Raw genomic sequence first — 24,283 nt, 5'->3', positions numbered from 1 at the left:
ACCTATGTGTAGGTTAGGATCAATCGTTACTCGCGAACCCGTGAACAAACTGATATCACAATGTTCCAGTTATTAATATCCATATCCACAAACGGCCTCTGGGCCCATAACCATTGTTAGGGTTATTAAATGACGCGCAATGATGTGGATATGGAACATTTTATTGTCTATTATAGTTACTACACAACAGCACACACATGAAGTAACGAGGACATTACATAACCTCACAACCGACTCCGGACATAGGAAGAATAATACATTCATTCTTAGAAGAAGAAGAAGTCATATAGGCCTAAGTTACAAAGACACTTGATAGCCTAAAGATTGGAGCATGTACTATATGACAAGAATATAAATTTATCCTCTCTAACAATACCTTTGTGGATCAATGGTTTTAATCCCATCTTTGTTGGGACTGGCATGCGACTTGTGCAAATTACTGAGGTAAAATTGGGTATTGGGTTCATCAATATTGTTAGTGCAGTAGACTGTTAGGTCTGATCAATGTATTCTAAGGTGTTGTCCAATTGGCCAGGAGATACCTATGTAGGATGAAACTCAAATCCCATCTTGGTTAGGACTGGTGTGCAACCCATGAGAAGGTTACTGGGGTACACTTGGGTTTAAAGAATACCAGTATTGTCTTTGCAGTGTTTGTTATCACTGATCAATGCCTGAGCTGTCTGAGATGTCGTTGTTCTGGCTAGGACACCTTTGCAGATCCATGGTTTAAATCCCGTCTTGATTAGGACTGGTGTGCAACCCATGAGAAGGTTACTGGGGTACACTTGGGTATAAAGTATACCAGTATTGTCTTTGCAGTGTTTGTTATCACTGATCAATGCCTGAGCTGTCTTATGATGTCGTTGTTCTGGCTAGGACACCTTTGCAGATCCATGGTTCAAATCCCGTCTTGATTAGGACTGGTGTGCAACCCATGAGAAGGTTACTGGGGTACACTTGGGTATAAAGTATACCAGTATTGTCTTTGCAGTGTTTGTTATCACTGATCAATGCCTGAGCTGTCTAAGATGTTGTTGTTCTGGCTCAGACACCATTGCAGATCCATGGTTTGAATCCCGTCTTGATTAGGACTGGTGTGCAACTCATGAGAAGGTTACTGGGGTACACTTGGGTATAAAGTATACCAGTATTGTCTTTGCAGTGTTTGTTATCACTGATCAGTGCCTGAGCAGTCTTATGATGTTGTTCTGGCTAGGAGACACATTTCCATGGTTTAAATCCCGTCTTGATTAGGTCTGGTGTTCACCCATGAGAAGGTTACTGCAGTACACTTGGGTACAGTATTGTCTTTGAAGTGTTTGTTATCACTGATCAATGCCTGAGCTGTCTAAGATGTTGTTGTTCTGGCTAGGACACCTTTGCAGATCCATGGTTTGAATCCCGTCTTGATTAGGACTGGTGTTCAACCCATGAGAAGGTTACTGGGGTACACTTGGGTATAGAGTATACCAGTATTGCCTTTGCAGTGTTTGTTATCACTGATCAATGCCTGAGCTGTCTAAGATGTTGTTGTTCTGGCTAGGAGACACCTTTGCAGATCCATGGTTTAAATCCCGTCTTGATTAGGACTGGTGTTCAACCCATGAGAAGGTTACTGGGGTACACTTGGGTATAGAGTATACCAGTATTGCCTTTGCAGTGTTTGTTATCACTGATCAATGCCTGAGCTGTCTAAGATGTTGTTGTTCTGGCTAGGAGACACCTTTGCAGATCCATGGTTTGAATCCCGTCTTGATTAGGACTGGTGTGCAACCCATGAGAAGGTTACTGCAGTACACTTGGGTACAGTATTGTCTTTGAAGTGTTTGTTATCACTGATCAATGCCTGAGCTGTCTAAGATGTTGTTGTTCTGGCTAGGACACCTTTGCAGATCCATGGTTTGAATCCCGTCTTGATTAGGACTGGTGTTCAACCCATGAGAAGGTTACTGGGGTACACTTGGGTATAGAGTATACCAGTATTGCCTTTGCAGTGTTTGTTATCACTGATCAATGCCTGAGCTGTCTAAGATGTTGTTGTTCTGGCTAGGAGACACCTTTGCAGATCCATGGTTTGAATCCCGTCTTGATTAGGACTAGTGTTCAACCCATGAGAAGGTTACTGGGGTACACTTGGGTATAGAGTATACCCAGTGTTGGGAAGTAGCGCGCTACAAGTAGCGACGCTACAGTAGCGCGCTACTTTTTTTGTAGCGTTAGCTGTAGCTACGCTACTTTTAAGATTTTGTAGCTTTAGCTGTAGCTAGCTACATTTTTAAAGTAGTTGTAGCGGAATTTTAGCTACTTTTCTCGCTACATTAACATTGTTTGAGATCGTGATTTTTATCATAACCTCAACCTTACGTGAAACAACCTCTTTCAAACTGAGATTTAAAAAAAGGCCTACTTTCTTGGCTTCATACAGCTGGTTGCAGCCGTTTCATTCCATATTACAACGTTGTGTGGACATGGAGGCCATTAAATGAGTGTTATCCACATTTTTGGCTCTCATTTCCTTAATTTACTACTCTATGATTACTGTCAGATAAAATAAAATCACTAGATGCAGACGACGTTTAAACGTTACCGGTGACAAGAGAAGCTATTGAATGCTTGCAAGTGATTGACAGGGAAATTAGTAGTCAATTTAGTTTCTTTATTACTTCGATAGTGTTTCAACTTGGGTTTAAATGGAAACCAAAAACCAACACTAAACCTTAAAATAATGAGAAAGCTGGTCTATCAACCTTTGCTTCAGCTGTTGTGTGTGTGTGTGTGTTTGATGAACATTGGTTCATCATCACAAGCCCTTCCTCGGTTAGATTACGAAGATTGTTCAAAGGTTTACTAAATTAACAGAGAGGAAATTACTTGAGATTTAAGATATGCCTAGACTACATGATAATTGTAACGAAAAAAATCCCCATATAACATGAAACTTACATTGAAAAAATAGCATAGTTTGCTCCTGCTAACAGCTCTTGTATAGGACTATTCCTAGGCTATGCTATGGTTTAAGAAGAATGCCAAGTTCCAAGTTCAATTATTATGAATATATCTGTTCAGTCCTTGCAAGAACAAGCCTACTATAGCCAACTTGTTACATAGCCAAGTAGGCCTACATGTTATTTTCAATTTTGTTACTTTACAAATTTCAACATGTTTAAATTAAAAGCCGATTTCAGTATAAGTTGCTGAATACTGTTTTCTGTACCAACTAGGTTGAAGCACAATTTGCCCTATGCATAATGACAATAAAGGACGATTTCTTGACATTGAAAAGTGTTATTCATAGAACAAGTAACTTATCACTATGTTTAAAAGTTATAGCAATGTCGTTTTTAACATTAAAAGAAAAGAAAGGCAATAAACTCCAATTTCAGTAGGCTAGGCTCTGTAACGCAAAAAATATTTTTAAATAATCGTTTTAAAGTTTTATTGGTCTTAATTGTTGATATAAGACATCTATAAATGAATCTATATTTAAGAAATAAAATGAGATTTTAAAATATAGTTTGGTTGTGTGTCCTTTGAACTTAATGAAATTTACATAAGTTGCTTAAAAATAATGCAATAGGCTAAGTTATTTAAAAGGCAGAGGATACGCGTCCGGTAACCGGACGTGGATTAGACGTCCGGCAATTACTGTCATAACCTAACCTAACCAACCAAACTTGCTGATAGTGAAAAAATCGAATTAAGGTGAAATTCTTTCTTTATAAAAAAAATTATAAATGCCAAAAATTCTAATAAAAGATGTACAGTTAAGAATAAATGGTATTCAATGCAAACTCTTCGACAAAAAGTTAAAGTCATCAATGGGATTCGAACCCTGGACCTCTTGTATATCAGCCGAGCACCTTATCCACTACACCACGAACACCGATGGCTGGTCATTGTATTGTTGTGGTAAAGGCGTTCCAGGCTCCCGCAACCCCATGACGTCATTGCCGTACGCCTTATCCACATCCGGTTACCGGACGCGTATCCTCTATGTATTTAAAAATAAGTAGGTACTTAATATGATGGGACACCCAACTATTTGTTTCTGTTGTTGTAATGTTCGGTTTATAATGCCATCAAATTAAATACACTCTAGGAATAATTTGTTTCCCAAGTAATGTTAGTTAATGTGACATTTTTTGTTTAAATGTTTGTTCAATAAAAATGAAGTTGAAACTAATTTTACATTTACCTAATGTGCCTAGAATAAAATGTAACGTCTTTGGAAAAGTAGCTAAAATTGTAGCTGTAGCTACATTTCATTGTAGCTGTAGTTGTAGCTAGCTACTTTTTCGGAACTGTAGCTGTAGCTGTAGCTAAGCTACTTTTTAGGAAATGTAGCAGTAGTTGTAGCTAGCTACATTTTAAAAGTAGCTTCCCCAACACTGAGGACCAGTATTGCCTTTGCAGTGTTTGTTATCACTGATCAGTGCCTGAGCAGTCTTATGATGTTGTTCTGGCTAGGAGACACATTTCCATGGTTTAAATCCCGTCTTGATTAGGTCTGGTGTTCAACCCATGAGAAGGTTACTGCAGTACACTTGGGTACAGTATTGTCTTTGAAGTGTTTGTTATCACTGATCAATGCCTGAGCTGTCTAAGATGTTGTTGTTCTGGCTAGGATACCTTTGCAGATCCATGGTTTGAATCCTGTCTTGGTTACGACTGGTGTGCAAACCATGAGAAGGTTACTGGGGTACACTTGGGTATAGAGTATACCAGTATTGTCTTTGCAGTGTTTGTTATCACTGATCAATGCCTGAGCTGTCTAAGATGTTGTTGTTCTGGCTAGGAGAGACCTTTGCATGGTTCGGTTCAAATCCTGTCTTGGTTAGGACTGGTGTGCAACCCATGAGAAGGTTACTGGGGTACACTTGGGTATAGAGTATACCAAAGTATTGTCTTTGCAGTGTTTTTTATTTCTGATCAATTCCTGAGCTGAATTCAAAAAATATAGGTAATATTACTTTTGCATAGTAAACAATGTAATGATGAATTTTCACTGGTGATAAACATGTAACAAAAACAGATCATTTCACAGTAGTGTAGCGAAAAATAGCGTTTATGACTCACATATTAATTGAATATGTTTTCCTTACTTTAGTGAGTAATGGCTTCATGTAGAGTTTGCCACGGTAGAGTTTCAGCTGTTCAAACACTGACTATATTTGGACTGCTGTACTAATATCTTTCAGACAAATATTTTTAAGATGGAATAGGTTTTAAGGATAGTCTACAAGGTATAATCTATTTATTTATATAAAAAATAAATAAATATCTATTTATATTAAATAAAATATATAACAGTTCCAACAAAAAAAATAAATACATGTTATGTACGTACACAAAGTCAAAATAATTAAAATTTCGGTGATTATTAATTCATGACATCAACAAATTACACTTCACATTTTTCTGAGAAAATTACTGTCACTTATAGATAAGACTAATGTATAAAACTCTTAAACGTATCTCATTCATTTAAATTCTCAGAAAACCAATTGAACATTGTATCTAGTCTTTATTTAGATAATTCGGAGTAGGCTGTCTAAATATTAGCGAATTTCCCTATATGGAAGAAAGAGGCACAGAAAGACCTAGATTGTCCTTTTTCATTTTGATATCCCCAGAGGCCAAAAACTATTTGCTCAAATTTGTAATTATGTATGTGTGTTTGTGTATGAACAAAATAACTATTTTGGCTAAATTTTGATGAAATTTGGCATGAATGGCGTGGATGGATAAACTTGATTGAGTTTGCGAACCATTAAGATTCCAGGTCAGAAGATCAATGTGTGGTTATAGGGTTATGAAATTGTTTAAAAAATAGTTTTTCTTTTATTCAACCCTTAAACTATGGAATTGCCCAATTTCAATTGCAGCTATCGTGTAGAGCTTAAAAAAGAAACAGTTTAGTATATTGAAGCATTGTTATACAATTAAAGGTCGCAACTTAGTATATTAAAGGATTGCTGTATATTTAAAAGTCGCAGAGAAAATAAAAGAAACTGTACTTTTCAAATTCTTATGTTATTCTTATGGAAAAAAAGAAAACTGTTGGTGTTTGCTTGTTTATGGATAAATTTTGATCATTTGTCATATTTATTTATTTTATCACTATTTACATTTGATCAAAACACACTTTTTACCTTCCCTATATCAGCAAACCCTAAGAACTTGTTGAATCCAATGATTTTTGAAAGAGGGAATAAGTACGACTTGTTTATGGGAATAATTTAGTCAAAATCTAATCAGGCTGAAAGGTTCGCGGAGGCGGGGGTATTTTTTGTAAGAGCAAACCAGAGTTACTCTGCATAACTCCGTTAAAAATATAAAATGTATAATAAAATTTTACTTAAAAATTATTCAACACATAGTTATAAACATTTTGTTGCTAAACCAGCTCTAAAATTTAGTTAAGCAAAAGATTGTCACCAATAATTTTCTGTTTTGGGTATAGAAAATATCATTTTATTAGTGGCTTGAGTCGTAGAAAAAGGCAATTTGCTGATAATCCGCTTAGCCCCCAATATACCACTTCCTTCACATGCAAACAGATCTGTAGTAAATCCGGTACGACCTGCTGATATAGCAAGCAACTACAGCATAGATTTACCTAGTAACTAGACCAGGGATTCGGCCTTTATCTTATAAGTTGAATTGTCTTTTGTGTAGAAACGCAAATAACACTTTTGTGATAATGAGTATACTAAGTACATTCTTAACATTTAGAGTACATTTTCTGAAAGACTTAGTTCGCGTTAGTTGCTTCTACGTCATCTATTACCGGATACGGCATATTTACTATCTCATTTGATAGTAAGTGGAGTACTTGTGAAAGTGCTCAGAAGTTTTCCTCATGCTATCTGTTCAATTGTATTCATTCTATCATATCTATATGTCATGCAAAGCTTCTATCACCTACTGAGAATTTTGCTCAAGTAATAATAGTAGTAGTGAAATGTTATTGCTCAAGTTGTGTTATCCCATTAATTTTGGACACTGAAGACCTCTCATCCATATATGTCTGCTATACTCGAGGTTCCGAATGAAAACATAGTTGAATATACTTCTCATATTGTGTTATTGTTGAATATCTATTTTCTCATTCAATTTTTTACAATGTGATAGTTTGTAGAAACATAAATAATCCTATAGTATGCAATAAGCTGCTTTTGCAGTTTTCCATGATTAAAACATTGGTGCATAGGCCTAAGACGAATAGGTTTAGCACTTTAACATTAATATATTGAGAGCAGCGTTTGATTTGAGCAACAAGCAAAAGACAGCGTTTTCTACCAAAAATTAATCTACGAAGTTGAATAGATATTTATCACAAACCAAATATGAAGTAAAAGTTTGACATGTTGTACATTGACACACCACACAACACTAGTAGCAGTTCAAGGTTTTAATTAAAGAAGGAGTGTAGAATAAATTACTTGAAACCTTGTTTACGGACTAAGATGAGCTGAATAACATAATGATGCATAATCCCAGTTTTAAATCTCCAACAAATCACTTCTTGGTGAGGAATTCACCAACAACATATCTAGCGTTGTTTGTTTTTAGTAAATATTTGAAACTTAATCTCTCAAAAACATTACTCATCTATGGTTTTGTTTGCAGCACTCAGATTGGAGGTTTACAATAGAGGAGTTGATAACGCTCTGGTGGCCCTCCATGGCGTATCACTTCTCTAACCATAGCTTTTCCCCACCTAATCCCCGAGAAGGTAATTACCTTGTAATATTACACTACATTTTATTTTGTTTTAAATGTTATATTTATCAAATTTTGTGACTAGGCTTACTTTTGATCAGTTAGCTGTTGTTTTGATGTTTTTGCTAGTCTAGTGACACATCTGGACTTCAGTCCAAGAGGGATGAGTTCGGTCCCTGACAAATACACTATAATTAGAAAGGTTTGGGCTGCTTTCCTTAAAAGAGTTTTTGTTCTTAATTACAAAATGCCACTGTAAAGTAACTGAGTGTAATATAGCTGCTATTAACTTTTCAACTTATGTGGCCCTAGCCTGAATATTCTTGGAGGAAAGGCTATACCAGCATAATAGCTATCCCAATTTCTCATTTTACTGACAATTTTAACTGTTATCTCGTAAAATAAACATTTTCTTACATCATCTTAATTTTTCAATGAAAAAAACTGGTCATAATTTTGTGAGTGTATGAAAACTGTTTATGCCAAACCAATCTTGAGCCTCCTTTGGCCGCATGTGTTTTCCAGTCATTTTTGACAGCAGTATGTATCCACAGCTGCATAACTAGCTTATAATGTGTCCCCAATTATATTCACATCAAACTAGGCTTTACTAGAGGTAAAAAAATAATAATAAAAAACCAAATACCTAATGATATTTCTAAAAGAGTAGTAAAAGTGGGTTCATCCACCTTCCAAATACCAAATTTGATTACCGATCAATAGGATAGAAAGTTAACCTATGTTTTTTTTTATTTGCTTTGATGCCAGTGACATTTTTACTTGAAGAGTTGCACGGTAGAAGCAATTAAAAGCTTTTAAGGAATGTGGTCCAAACCCACATATGTGTTGTGGATGTGCTGGGAATTGAACCAATTAAAAATATGTTTGCCAACTAATTATCCATCAGCCAAATAACTTTAGCTAACATTTTAATGGTTTATAGTAAGAACTTTATCATGCTACTTTACGCATTAACAGGTCAATGTTAGGTCCCACGTATAAAACTTAAGCTTGCACAAATAACTATCCGACCATTATTTAGAATAGCCAATATTATAAAAATTATCAAAAGACTTATGAATGTTTATTATCTGGTTTGGTTATACAGTATCATAAAGTAGAAACGCTATCTCATCAAGTAAAAATATCCAATAATGTAATATCATTGATATGCAAGGCTTAGCTGTATAAAACAGGACAGCAATAGCACAGAATATTGACCAATTTGGTTCTTAAACTTTTATAGTAACTAGTGATTTAAGTTTACTCCTATTACGTTATATGAAAAAGGTAATATCCACAGTGTAACAGAAAACGCAATTATTAAGGTAATTTTATCAATTCTATTAGTTTAAACGAAGGCTCAATGAGTTGCACAGTAAGGAATACAATATTGAGGAAAACTTGCTGTTGAATTCAAGTTAATTAAAGTAAGATTATCTGAGTTCTCTGAATTCAAGTTAATTGCAATACGATTATTAGAGTTGTCTGAAAACTTGATAGAAATTGAGTTTAAATATCTATAATTGCGTTGTGAAGGTTCACGTTCATTTCTGTTCTCAGTGTTGCTTCTAATGAATGCTAAACGTTCTCCTTAATTCAACACATGTCTGTGATATGTTGCAACAAAGCTTTTACATTATGAAGAACTGAAGACAATTTGTTGCCTTTCCGATAATCTGTGTGAAGCAAGTTGAAGTTGGTCACTTTACTTCTTTGAACAGGAGCACTTTCTTCGATTTGACGCATCCCCCTAAACAAACTCTTTTCCCCACACAGGAAAAGTAAATAATAGGCCATCGGATCCAATCGTGAACAAGGGGGTGCTATCAACCATTTCAGGAGCTATTTTTTTTAGGCATACCACAAACTCTGGGTTACCAACTGAGCAGCTAACATCTGTTTTATCATTTGAAGCAATATCATTGGAAGTTGGTCAATTGTAACGTCTTTTTTCTTGTTGTCTGTCAGAGTATATGCCCAGCATCCAGCATCCGTATATTCTCACTTGTTCATGTGGATTTTTGCTTAATACCTGTCCCAATGTTTTGAAAGTATGGATCTCTATTTGTTTCATAGGTTAAATAACTCTTGCATTAGATTTGGATAACAATTTTCATTTTCTCTTATTGAACAGAGTATATTATTATTTGCCTCTTCTGAATTATAAAAATTAACTTCCCTTCTCTTGTGTTTGGTCTAATATTGCCACTAACACTAACATAGCAAATGAGTTGTTGCAGATTCTTGTTTTGACTTGAAATGTCTTGGCTGATGGTGAATTCCAGTCAATAAAGTTTTTATAAGTTTGATTGTTTGTGGAACTGGCAACGTAACCTTGCCATTATGATAGCAAGAAGTATACAATCCATTTGCTTTTTTCTCAATTGATTTAGAGTGAGTAACAAAAACTACATAGGGCCTATATTGTTCAATTGGCCTGGTGCTATAATTTTCTGAGTTTATATTAGTTTGACCTGTTACATTATTTTTCATTATTTTCAGAAATGTGGTTCTTCCATTTCTTCCAATAAAACTGATTAAATGTTTATATTGGTCTATAACCTCCTGAATATGTGTATAAATGAATGTGGCCGGCTAATGTTTTTAAATGTAGCTGTATCTGTGTGTAAATATATGGACTGTATATGTTGACTTGATATATGTTTTGATGAAGAATTCCGTCGGTTTATAGACTAAGTTCAATTTGATGTGGATTTGGGTCTTTGACCCGAAACTAGTCACCCCCAGACTATTTTTTAAGACCAAAGACGGACAGATTTATGTAACATTTATATTATTAAGAAAAGAACTGTTCTAAACTAACCAAACTTGCAGTACCATTTCAAGATTCCGTTTGATATTCCCCACATGCCTTTTCTGTTATCAAACGGAATTTTGAAATGGTACTGCAAGTTTGGTTAGTTTAGAACAGTTTCATTTCTTAATCCATGTATCATTTTTGCCTAAACAAGATCAGTTGTCAATTTGTAATTTAAATGTGTTTGAACATATTAAAACAGAAGGAAAATGGATCGCAAAGGAAACAAAAATATCTCTACGGTATACAAAAAAAATCATCGATAATAATGAATGTTCCTATTAACAGGAAATTACCTTTACTCCCAAAAAAGCTGACGAGTTTAATCTTATAAACAGCTGTTTTTTTTTGTTTTTGAATTGGTTCTATGTAATGCTTACGGAGGAAATTTAACCATTGAGGGTGTCTCACACACTTAAGGATAAGAACTTTTTAAATTTTAAAACGTTGCAAAACTATAAATCGAGACAGTTTTTTTGACACCTCAAACGTTGAAATTGTTTCTAAAAGGGAGTACTAGTGTTTACAAAAACATATTCACGTGGTGTTATTGACAATGTCAACTTTTTATTCAGCTGTCAGGTTTCGTTGTGAAATGTATTTTGTGACTGTAACGTTTTGACTTAAAATGTGTCGAAAACGTAAATAAATAATGAAGTTAACAGGAAGTTGTGCATAGGGGCTATGACCCACTGGAAAGGTAAATGTACTGTAAAGTAGCATCTGGTGCCCTCATATCATGTACCCTAGACAGAAATGCTAATTTGACGTTCTACGACTTGTTTCTAAAAAAACAAATATTTATTCATAGTACTTAACCCTCTAGGTGTCGCATTGACAACCTCCAAATGTCTTGAGTGTTCAGGCACTTTTCCTGCGTTTTATGTACTGTAAACATCCATAAAAACATTCACCGAAGAAAAGAAATATAAACATGTATATTTTCTTAAACTACATTAAATAGGCTATCTTGAAATATATAGTATAATACCCTTACCTTACAAGACTGAATTCCTATATGAGTTCAAATCCAGAAGATGCACAAATTTTGTTTCTATATCTGAGTAACTAGACATGTGGTAAAACACTAACAGTCACTAAATAAGAAACTGATATATACATTTTATTCTAAATTAAATGAGGAGGGGGAGCGAGCTGGTCTAGTGGTTAGAGCGTGGGGCTTCGGTCCAAGAGGTCCCGGGTGCAAATCCCGCCAAATCACCAATGGATTTCATTTAAGTGATAATGCCGCAACGCCCGCAACCCTTATTTCTAGCCTGAAATAATCTGAAAAACAGTCCTAGGTTCGTGCCTAGCGTCCTAGGAAAAAAAAGAAAAAAATTAAATGAGGAAAAAGTATTTGAAAAATGATTACTAAACATAAAAACAAAGATATGAACACCGAAACGATGTTGCTATGACAACCATAGACAAAAACAAACAAGCAGAAAAACTAACATAGGCCAAAAAACAGTTCACAAAACTGCCATCTTCATTGGTTGTCATGAAGCCCAGAATCTGCTGGATACATAGTTAATGGGATCGTTCGTTAGTACGCTATTATATCGCATGAAACAGAAAGCCTGCAACGTCGCCGTAATTACAGTGATTGACCCTCCGAGATTTAGGTAGTACTTTAATAATACTTTTAAAAGTGATGTAACATGAGGGTCCACTTATAAGGATTTTTGTTGGACAGTATACTTACCTAAGTGTGAAACAGTTTACGCTAAAACACCATACACTATCCGCATAAATCAAACCATTTCACTGTCACCGACACCATTTTCAACCAGGGGCGGTTTGAGTTGGAAAGAGAAATATCTTCCAGTGAAATATCCTAACTTGTGTGTTTCAGTTTAGGTAAGCCTGCTATCCAAAAAAATCCTTAATATTTAAAAAAAGTTAGAATAGCCCTATAACTGTTTTACTCGTATACGATAACAATTTCAAATGCATTGCTATCAGTTTCAGAAGCAGGCTTCAGTGCCGATGACCACTATGAAGGGTGGAAGTTCAAACTTATTGACTATTGGTCCTCCTACGATACACTCTTCTGGCTGCTGAGTGAACTATACAAACTGCAAGTGCAGAACCCGGCGACTCTCAAACTAGAGCACTTTGTCAACACAAGAGGATGCGATCTAAAGAATTTCTCCGTGGAGGACTTCCGCAAGATCATCCCCCAGTATGGAGACATCTTGTATCATCAGCTGCAGACCAAGTTGAAGAGTGTGATGAACGAGGTGTGGGGCAGAGAAGGGATGCCTCAGCCGACCCCAGGTCCGAGTCATCCGCTACACATGGCCTACTTCGACCAACCTCAGATGCCCCCCCACATGCCTGGTAATCTTGCTAAATCATTTCCTGACCAAGAAACACTTTTAAGTTATTTGATTTTTTTTTAAATTTATTTCCTGTCGCTCCTTAGCGGGAGCATAGGGCATCGAGAAGAGCTCGCCATCCATCCCTGTCTTGCGCCAGATCCCTCAGTTGACCCCAGGTCTTCCCGACACTCAAGGCTTCCTTCATTATTGTTCTCCTCCAGGTGTCACAGGGTCTTCCTCTCTTTCTGGTCCCTTGGGGATTCCATTCCAGGGCCTTCTTTTCAATTGCACCATCCGTCTTCCGAAGAGTGTGACCCAGCCACCTCCACTTCCGTCTTCTGATTTCTAGGTTGATCTTTTATTGCCCTGTTGCCTCCCAAAGCTGTTCATTTGATATAGTGTTTGGCCAGAACACTCTCATTATACATCTGAGACACCTGGAGCTGATAAGTACTACACTGATCCATTTTCCAAGTTTCACTGGCATATAGAAGGACAGACTTGACGTTTGTGTTGAAGATGCGGATTTTGGTTTTCATTGAAATATTTCTATTTCACCATATTGGGTAAAGCTGAATAAATGCTGCATAAGCTTTTCCAATGCGGCTCCTAACATTTTCCTTTGCTCCTCCGTCTGCTGTGACTTTACTTCCGAGGTATTGGACTTTTAAGTTTAAGTTTAAATAAATGGTATCAGCAATCTGACACATGCTTTCTCCCATTAGCTTGAAAACAACCTTTATCATGGGTAAGCAGTGGGAGTTACTATGATATCTTATAAGGAAAATCACAAAAGTTTCAGTAACTTTCAAACCGTTTACAGCAATGGGGGATTGCACCATTTTGTTAAGAATTAAAGGACCACAAACAGAATGCCCGTCCTTCATACAGGGTTGGCATATAAGTAAATAGTATAAGTATTAAAATGCTTATTGCAGTTATACTCGTGCTTTGCGTTTGCGATGGGAGAGGACACGGTTTGAGAAATTTTTTTTTAATTTATGGTATGCCAGAGTATAACACATCTACCATAGCCATAATGTTATACCACTACACCTAAACAAACAAAAATTAAATTATCAAATATTTGCAGAATATCAAAAGATTATTTATAAATTAAAAACATAAACTTGTAAACGATCCTAATTTGACAGTTCTCATCGTGTATCACAGCTTTTTCTCGCTGCTTGGTTCAAATTATCTGTTGTCATGAATGCAAAAACATTTAAAAAATTAATCGTCCTGCACCCTGTTGATATACCTTATACCTTTTTAATTATATTGAATATCATAGAACCAACTTTTGTAGTTGAAACAGCCAACAAAGTTTTTTAATTTCTTTTAAATATAAATACTCATAATGCAAACATGGGACACTCCAGGGCCATTGGGGTGGAGCCCAAAAGGATTTTTGAGATAAGAATCCTACTAATATTATAAATGAGAAAGTTTGGATGTATGGATGTATGGATGTATGTTTGTGACAAGTGAACGCGAAAAATACTGGTCGGATTGGGCTGAAATTTGGCATGATGATAGCTCACATTCCCGATTAACATATAGGCATATTCTTATTTCAAAAATCCTTTCGGGCTCCGCCCCAGTGGCTCTGGAGTTTCCCATGTTAACCTTATGAGAAATGGAATTATTGAATCTTAACAGCTGTTTCAATTAAATAAGTTGGTTCTGTTCTATGATGTTCAATAGCATTAAAGTTACAAGGATTACCAACAGGGTGCAGCACTATTATTTCTTTTACATTTATGACAACAGCTAATTTGCAACCAAAAGGTGAGTGAGCATAGCGAACGAACTTCAACCTGGAGGCGAGTTAGCGTAGCGAACGAGCTAACCTGAAGGCAAGTGAGCGCAGCGAACGAGCTCCAACTTAAAGGTGAGTGAGCGTAGCGAACGAGCTCCAACCTACAGGTGAGTGAGCGTAGCGAACAAACTTCAACCAGGACGTGATTGAGCTATGCGAACGAGATAATCTTGAAAATTAAGAAGTTAAACGGGGCAAAGCCCGCGGGTTACAGCTAGTATGTCTATATGTTATTCAGGAATGTGGACTATCATCATACCAAATTACTGCCCAATCCGACCAGTAGTTGATGCGTGATTGAACTTCAAACAAACAAACACACAAACTTTCACATTAATATTATATTATTAGTATGATAACATAATTTTAATCAAAACCAGCTTTTTTTTGTAATCCTTGTTATTTTCTAGGTTTTTTATGGGAACACAGTTAATAACATAAGTTACATTAACTTTTGAACTGCAATTTTTCACAACTATGGGAGTTCTACCATTTTTTTTTCAGGATTTAAATGGCATAACAAACTAAATTTTTATCAAAATCGTTCCAGCCATTTACTAGAAAATTAGATTTTACCACTATTTTATGGGAAAATCACCAATAAAAATCAAAATTCCAAAAAAAAGGGAAACATGCCTAGAGATGCCATGGATTAGTACCCAACCGATATAAATGTACCAAACTTTATGTAAACCGGACTACAGGTGTGTTCAGTAGCTCTGTATACTGTGTTGTTATTCATATCTGAAAGTACTCATTGCGACTGCGATACAAATTACACTGGTAGTACTCATTGCGATGGGATTGAAATTACACTGGAACTACTCATTGCGACTGCGATACAAATTACACTGGTAGTACTCATTGCGATGGGATTGAAATTACACTGGAACTACTCATTAAGACTGGGATACAAATTGCACTGGTAGTACTCATTGCAGGACCGTTCTTGACCATGTCAGAGCCCTATGCACAACTAAAATAGTAGCGCCCCTTTGCAATATATAACAGGGTGACCACCAACCGGGAAATCCGGGAATCAAGCGTGATTTTTTTTTAACCAGGAATTGTCAATTTACCGCGATGGCGCATGACAACAGTGACGTTTCTGTGACCACGGAAGACGGGAGACGATAATATGTCTCCACAAGGCCGCGAGGGATGATCAGAACTATTCCGCGATCGCATGAGACGATGATAATGTCTAAACGACCGCGGGATATGATCATGATTTTACCGAGATCGCGCAATAAGATAATGAGATCTACAGAGCCGTGAAGGATGATCAGAATATTGTCGCGATCGCATGAGACGATGATAATGTCTAAACGACCATGGGATATGATAATGATTTTACTGCGATCGAACAATACGACAATAAGATCTACAGAGCCGCGAGGGATGATCAGAAAATTGCCGCAATCACAGAAGACGAGGATAATGTCCACGCAACCGCGGAAAACAGTCAGAAATTTGCAACGAATGCTGAAGACGATAATGATCTCCACATGACTGCGGTATATTATTAAAATTTTGCCGTAATCGCGGGAGACGATTACGATGTCTTCACGACATCGGGAGACGATTACGATGTCTTCACGACATCGGGAGACGATTACGATGTCTTCACGACATCGGGAGACGATTACGATGTCTTCACGACAGCGGGAGACGATTACGATGTATCCACGACCACGGGAGACGATTACGATGTCTTCACGACCGCGGGAGACGATTACGATGTGTTCCCAACAGCAAGATACGATTGCGATGTCTTCACGACCGAGGGAGACGATTATATGATGTCTACACGACAGCGGGAGACGATTACGATGACTTCATGACCATGGGAGACTATTACGATGTCTACAGGATCGTGGGAGTTACAATAATGATGTCTACTTCACGGCTGCGAGGGATGATCAGAATTTTACCGCAATAGCGTTAGACGATGATCATTTCCACTCAACCACGGGAAAGATCAGAATTTTGCCTCATTCGCGAAAGACGATGATGTCTTCACAGCTGTGAGGGATTATCAGAATTTTATCGTGATCACGCAAGAAGATGATAATGTCCACACGACCCAGGGAAAATTACAATTTTGCCTCATTCGCGGTAGACGGTGATAATCTCATCACGACCGCGGGATGTGTTCATATATTGCCGCAATCAAGGAAGACGATAATTATGTCCACACGTCCGCTGGAAATAGTCCGAATTTTGCCGCGATCATGGGAGACGGACGATGATGATGTATATACAACCGCAGGAAATAATTAACATCTTGCCGCAATTGTGGGAGACTGTTAAGATGTCTACACGGCTGCAAGGGATTATCAGTTTACCGCAATCACATGCAAAAACGGCCACAATTTTTTTTTCTTTTTCCAATTTTTTGGCGCCCCCCAAAAAAGCCAATTGCCTCGCGCCCTAGGCCATGACTCATTGTGACTGTGATACAAATTACACTGGTAGTACTCATTGTGACTGGGATACAAATTACACTGGAAGTACTCATTGCAACTGGGATACAAATTACACTGGTAGTACTCATTAAGACTGGGATACAAATTACACTGGTAGTACTCATTGCGACTGGGATAGAAATTACACTGGAAGTACTCATTGCGACTGGGATACAAATTACACTGGTAGTACTCATTTTGACTGGGAAACAAATTACACTGGAAGTACTCATTGCGACTGGGATACAAATTACACTGGTAGTACTCATTAAGACTGGGATACAAATTACACTGGTAGTACTCATTAAGACTGGGATACAAATTACACTGGTAGTACTCATTAAGACTGGGATACAAATTACACTGGAAGTACTCATTGCGACTGGGATACAAATTACATTGGAAATAGACATTGTGACAGGAATATAAATTCCTCTGATGCAATCCTTAAAGTTAATCCTATAACTACTGTATGTGAGCAATATTTTTCGTATGTTTCAGATACATCAACCAATCATTGGCCGATTGACGGGCCATCCACAAAACATTGGCCTATGGATAGGCCTCCCACCAAACACTGGCCTACGGATAGGCCTCCCACCAAACACTGGCCTACGGATAGGCCTCCCACCAAACACTGGCCTACGGATAGGCCTCCCACAAAACACTGGCCTACTGAAAGGCCTCCCTCAAAACACTGGCCTACTGAAAGTCCTTCCACAAAACACTGGCCTATAGAAAGGCGGATCTACGACTGTTGGGCTTACAAGAGTATTTCAGAGTGGTCACCGAGTGACACTTTGGACTGTTTCATTCATGAATTATTCCAACTGAACATCAACCCAGCAAGCGTCAGTCTCAACAACTTCCGAGATGTCAGCGGCCGAGACCTGGTAAGGATGACATTAGATGACTTCAAGTTGAGGTTGCCTGAGTGCGGTGAACTACTTTACCATCATCTTCAGCTAAAAATAAGGTCAAACTCACAATCTGAACTGGTTTGGAGCAGGACTCATGAAAATCAAGTAATTTCTAATCAAAGTATTAATCAAGAATTTTCTTATGCTCATAGACAAGAAATACCGTACGCCCATCCAAGTAAGTGGTTGTCCATTTCAATATTTTATTTTTACGTGTAGCACGTTTTGATAAGGATTAGGTTATGCATGGGTAGTTGTAATTATTTCTTGTAAAACTAGGTTTATTTTACATAAAAATCCAGTGCTGCAAATTCCGTTTGTAGTGCTAGTATTTTAACCACAGACCTGCAAATCCAACACTGTTTCTTTTTTTTAAAGTTACAGTCATTTCCTATGTATTTTTTTGTAATGAGTCTCCTGATTTGTTATTGAAAATGGTATTTTCTTTAATATATTACCTAAATCAAAGTAATTTTGTTCCGTTTTTTTAACCAGCTCATATTGAGCGATTGAAACGGTAATCTAGAGTGTTGATATGCTATCACGAAACTTGCAAAAAAGTCATGTCTGATTCAAAAATTAAATTAATATTTTGTTGCAAGTTTGAGATCTGTTCTCTATCAACATAAACAACTGGACCAGATTTCCATGGGTTCAATTATCTATGACAACCTTTAGTTCTAAACTAATCTGTCTATTTAACTTTGTACTCATGGAGTTTATATGAATATGGCTTACTCAATAGACCTCGTGATTGATTGATTTATTTATTGACCTCGTGATTTTGTATGTTAGTTTAAAACTGTTTGTGGATTATAGTTCAAATAATATTAATTCTAAACAAGCTCGTGCGGTGACTTACTAATATTGTGATTATATTTTCAAAATCACAATAAGTTGTTTAAGAATTACTGTGCTTATTCACAACAGATATACAGCTTTTGTTATATTTGCACTGTAAAATCAAGAACAAAAGTAATTTTCACATTCTCGTGAGATAGTGGCTAATATCACAGTACTAACACAAACTAAAACAAACCATTAATGTTGTGAGTTTTTTAGACACATAAATTTGGGTAGCACAATATCATTGATTGTTATTAATTGATAAAAATATCACTTAATTGTTGCAGTCATTCTTTAAACCGCTACATTGTGTGCAATAGTTCAGCACAGGCAATTGCCTACAAGATCGGTTTTTGTGTGATGCTTTGTATGTAAATCTGTGAGGTTTTTATGTCATTGTACTCAACAGTCATTGTGTAGTCCTAATGTTCTTTTTGCACACTTGTTAAAGGTATCTAAACACTAAATCTTTGTTGAAACTAATTGTATGAATAGTAAAATGGAAAAAAATTCAAACAAGTCTAAGACAAAAATTTGAAAATATAATGAAGGTTATGTTTTGAAAGTCAGTTCATCAGCTGATTGGATACTAAATTAAATTTGTAACCAATACAGTGTATAGTTATTGTTGAATTATACAAATATTTTTTACTATTCAACTATGAAAAAAATTATTGAATTTCTAAGTGATTGGTATTCAGTTGAATGATAACAAGTTTTCATTAGAACTGCATTTTTAATTTAGTATAAAATCAACATAGTAGATAATACGGCTTATTTCACTTTGAAGTGGGAACAAATCGATGTGTTGCCGACAGTGAAAGATTATAAACAACACTTTCCGAACGTATTTACCTTTTATAGCGGGAAGTATCTAGGTCAAATTTATAAAACCAATACTTATGGTGTGGGCAGTTTCTTTACAACAAAATTTCAAAAATGCCACTGGCAGTAGATAAATACTAAAACATAAAATACTGGAACTAGGTAATAATGTTTACATTCAAACCAATGCCATATTGCATCATTTTTATGGATAACACAATAGTGTATTTCGTACGCAGGGGCAAAAATTAGGTTTTGCCGACTCAAGATCATTTTTTAAGTTCTAGACAAAGTCGATAACTTATAACGATCGAGAGCTGCAAAACCCTTTCGGCTGGTGGTATGAACGCTATTTTTCGACACATTATACAAAATTGAAAAAATACTATATATGCACACAACTTCAACTTAAAGGTTATGTGAAGAAATATTTAGAGGAATTAGCAAAAATAATAGTAAATAGTTGCTAGGCAGCGGTGAATATAAAATAAGTCTATTACAATGCATAATAAGGATACTGCTTGTGTATTTTGTACATTAATGTTTTGAGTAATTAAGCGAACAGCTGATTTTCGGCCGTAGGACTGTAAAAACCTGCTCGGCCCCCAAATGACGAGGACGGCTGGCATTTTGGCTCTGTACAGCAATGCGTAGCTTTCAGCCTCCAATTAACATCTGTAAAACGGCTAAAAACAGCATAGTGTGGTGAACAAATATTATACTAACTTACTGTTTGAAGCTTAACTTAATATTTGAACTTACAAGAAAAAAGAATATTATATTTTGTTTGCTATGACTTTTATCATATTTTTTTTTCTTATCATTACGGGCACCAACTTAGGCTCTGAGTTGAAATTTAACAAATCTATAAAGCATTACACATTTTCAACTCATGTGATTTAAATTTTGTTCTTTAACATTCGAAAGTATTGATTTTGTAGGTTTTTAAGTAAGCCAATGTTTGTAATGTAACAGTTAAAAATAATTCAATTCCAAACTATTAGTTGTCTTCCAAAATCAAAAAAGAATATATTCTTTAGAAATTAGGAACATTCTTGGTCTTTACTACTTTGACAAAACTGTATTTAACTTTGTCATGCCAATATATCGTTTTAGCCACTTTTAAATAATTAATTAATTGAGATGTTGCAGTTAAAAGACACAGAAAATGACTGCAAAAAGAAAAGAAACATAAAATGCAGGTCTGTTTGAATGTTTTTTTTTTTAATGTGGCAACACAACCGAATAAGCATCTAAGCAGCCAGTGCAACTCCGAGGATCGTGTATCAGATCGGAAACCCCCCCACCACCGCTCCATGCCGATGGCGTGGCGTCAACCATTACCGCGACGATACGAATTGTAGTCATGAGCCTTGGTGGTGTACTGGATAGCGTGTCGGGCTGATAACCTGAAGATGCCGGGTTCGAATCCCGCTGGTGTCACTAACTTTTTGTCAACATTTTTTTCATATCAGCAGGTTTGGTTGGTTTGGTTAGGTTATGATAGTTATAAAATTGAATTTAAGATATTTATAATTTTATTTTTAGAACAACTATTTTTTTTCAATTAGTAAACCTTTATTCAAGGTTTTCATTACCAGCAAGATTGGTTAGGTTACGACAGTTTAATTATATTTTATTTAAATTTAACCTGCAAACGATACGTTTTGACAGAAACAGTGATAGAGATAACAATTTTCCGCGAACAGTTAGGCTTTGCTGATGCGCCGGTATGATTCGGAAGCAAACGACATGGTGCGGTGGTGGGGGGTGTTCTGATCCACGATCCTCGGAGTTGCACTGGCTGCCTAGACGCTTGTTGTTGCCGAGGTTCTTGGCTACTTTCACAATTCCAAGTAACGAAACAATATTGAGAAAATATTAGAAAAACTTTCTGTAAATATTGTTGATGCAATATTGTTAGATGTTTTACTAGTAATTTCTCAATATTGATAAATATTGTCCTTTATTAAATACAATAATGTTGTTACAATATTATTTACTATTGACAGCAATATTGTGGTAATATTTACTATTATTGTAGCATTTAATTAATGATAAGTGATAACAATTATATGCTGTGAAAATAAAGCAATTATGTGTAACATCTTGGTACAATTTTGTGATTATATTAAAAATGTTATTTTTATTTTGAGAAACTGATGAAAATTTTTAAATTTATAAATGATTAATAAACATTTTATATGGAACTTGATACTTTTATAATATGTTTAACTATAAATCATCTTGGGTCGCAGGTTTACTGTAATCGAGGTATAATCACATTCGAAAGTTGTTTATGCACATAAAGACATTTTATAACAAAATGTGTTCGGATTGCTTTAACAATATTTAGTATTTACTATTCAGATGTATTAGTTTTAAAATCACAAAGTTAATTATTAGTTGTCTAATTTTATTAGTAGTAATATTGTTTGGAATGAGTGCACATCTGACTAACATTTGTTTTGAATTAGAGTCATATTTTATTGTTGTGAAAGTTTGCATAAAAACACCAACAATTATTCATTTTTCTCTATATTTTACATCTATATAGTTAATACTAACTAATAAGAGTAACTAAACTATAACAACAGAGATGTTAGCAAAAAAAGTTTTTTTCTGATTTCACTGAGTTTTTTTAATTTATCTTACGCTTGGTATGTTACGTTTATTAACAAAGTTTGATTATAGTTCGGCCGCTTAGAAAACGACCTGAACGCTAATGCTAAACCAATGCTGGAGGAGGTCGCTTTCTAAGCGGCCGAACTATAGTATTGTTTTCTAGGAATTTTTTACTTAGTTATACATTATACTATATTCGATAAAAGCTTACTTTAAATTAGACATGAAATCAGTAATTTCATGATAAGTCTATAATTTATACAATTTTGTAACTCAATAATTTCTTATGAATTTTATTACAGTTCTTATGAGTGTCTACAAAGAAATTGGAGGTTCCATCTACAACAATGCATTGTTAAAAGATTCATTACCTGATGATCGTTCTATGTGGCTTTTTTGGTTGTGTCAAGTCCTATTTTTATAACCATCCCTGTAAGATTGACTTACGTGTTAAGGCAATAAGCTTAGTTAAATATTTGTCTTTGATAAATTTATTGTAAAATGGCTCACGAGTATAAAAATCATGCTTTATTCGTCAACATTCAATGTGATTTTATATGGTCACTTGCTGGATTTGAGGGGAGGCAATGTGTTTGTGTAAAGGCCCGTTTTGCCAGAAGCGTCTGGTGCGTCCGACGCTCAGCGATGATCGCTCTCAGCGTCTATCGCTCGGGCCTATTTTGCCAGAAGCGTCTGTTCCTTGCGATTATTTGATCAATAAGTGGTTTACTTTGGTGGCAAAAGGAGTGTTTCTGAAAATGACCTGTAAAAAGCAAATAGTAAAGTATTGGTTAGCTGAGGAATTACACGATGATGAGATATTAGAAATGTTGTGCAAACCTTGGGAAGAAGTGCGTACTATGTTTTAAAAGAGGCCTGAAGAGGGATATTTTAAATTGTTAATTGAAAATCACATAACAATTGACTTAACAGTCGTGTGCTGAAATGGCTTCAATCGGTTTTTCATCTTCTTCACTATTGAATCCCCACTTTGTTTGTGACATGTCACTAAACTTGAAAACACAACTTATTTAAGGAAACAAAAGTTAAGTCAACAACTAAACACGTGCTTATTCCAGTAATAATCGCTAGCGACTGCGTCTCCGTCTGCTCCAGGAGCAGTGGTCCGCGTCAGACGCTGGCGGTTGTAGCGATAGACGCTTCTGGCAAAATAGACTAACCTAAAACAATGCAAAGCAGTGGGCAGCGATTGACGCGGAGCGATAGACATTGAGCGTCAGACGCACGAGACGCTTCTGGCAAAACGGGCCTTAATATTGCACCGTCACAGATTTGGTGAGCATTGTGATTTTGTTGTGATGAAGCTTAATAATTCTACTTTGGCTTTTGTGTTTAACAAGTATTTCTTATTTGGTGGATAGGATTTTAACCTTAGCCGGAAAAATCAGGGATCAATTTCAGAGGACACAGTGGAATGGGGTTCCAATACCTCTCTTTCATAGACAAAATTTCATGAAATTTAGATGACTTGCAAATGCAGGGTTTTATTCCAGGGAAACGTAGTGTAACTGTAAACCAATACAGTAGACTCCCTCTTATCCGGAAACCTTTTAACCGGACTACACTCAGAAGTGACATCTCTTTATCCGGACAATTTTTATCAGCACAACGGTTTAACTGGACTAGATCGGCAGGAAGTGAGCGGTACTGAAAGGACTATTCTTGTGGAAAAGATTTGAAACTAGTTATCACGTGTCTAAATACAATGCTCTCATAAATTTAAGTCAAATACTGTATACAGTATGCACTTAAACGGTCCGATTTAACAAATTTTTGGAGACGTTGGTTTAACCGGAAAAACTGTTATCCGGACTGGCCTTGGTCCCGAGGAGTCTGGATAAGAGGGAGTCTACTGTATTTCTCTTTTGTAGATAAAATTT

General features: G+C 36.0%; 1 protein-coding gene across 1 annotated transcript in view; it reads left to right on the top strand.

The window, feature by feature from the left end:
- LOC128982083 (protein C-ets-2-like) overlaps positions 1–24,283 on the top strand; it is a 43,168-nt gene that overhangs the window by 8,027 nt on the left and 10,858 nt on the right. Inside the window, exons 2-4 of the mRNA XM_054401125.1 lie at positions 7,636–7,741; positions 12,518–12,895; positions 17,668–18,264. Of these exons, the coding sequence (XP_054257100.1) occupies positions 7,690–7,741; positions 12,518–12,895; positions 17,668–18,264 (1,027 nt within the window). The 5' untranslated portion in view covers positions 7,636–7,689. The remainder of the gene's footprint in view (positions 1–7,635; positions 7,742–12,517; positions 12,896–17,667; positions 18,265–24,283) is intronic.

This window comes from Macrosteles quadrilineatus, unplaced genomic scaffold (assembly GCF_028750875.1).
Source record: "Macrosteles quadrilineatus isolate MER2022 unplaced genomic scaffold, UCM_ALF_1.0 Scaffold_105__1_contigs__length_354404, whole genome shotgun sequence".
Taxonomy (NCBI): Eukaryota; Metazoa; Arthropoda; class Insecta; order Hemiptera; family Cicadellidae; genus Macrosteles; species Macrosteles quadrilineatus.
This window is presented reverse-complemented; position numbering and strand designations above follow the sequence as displayed.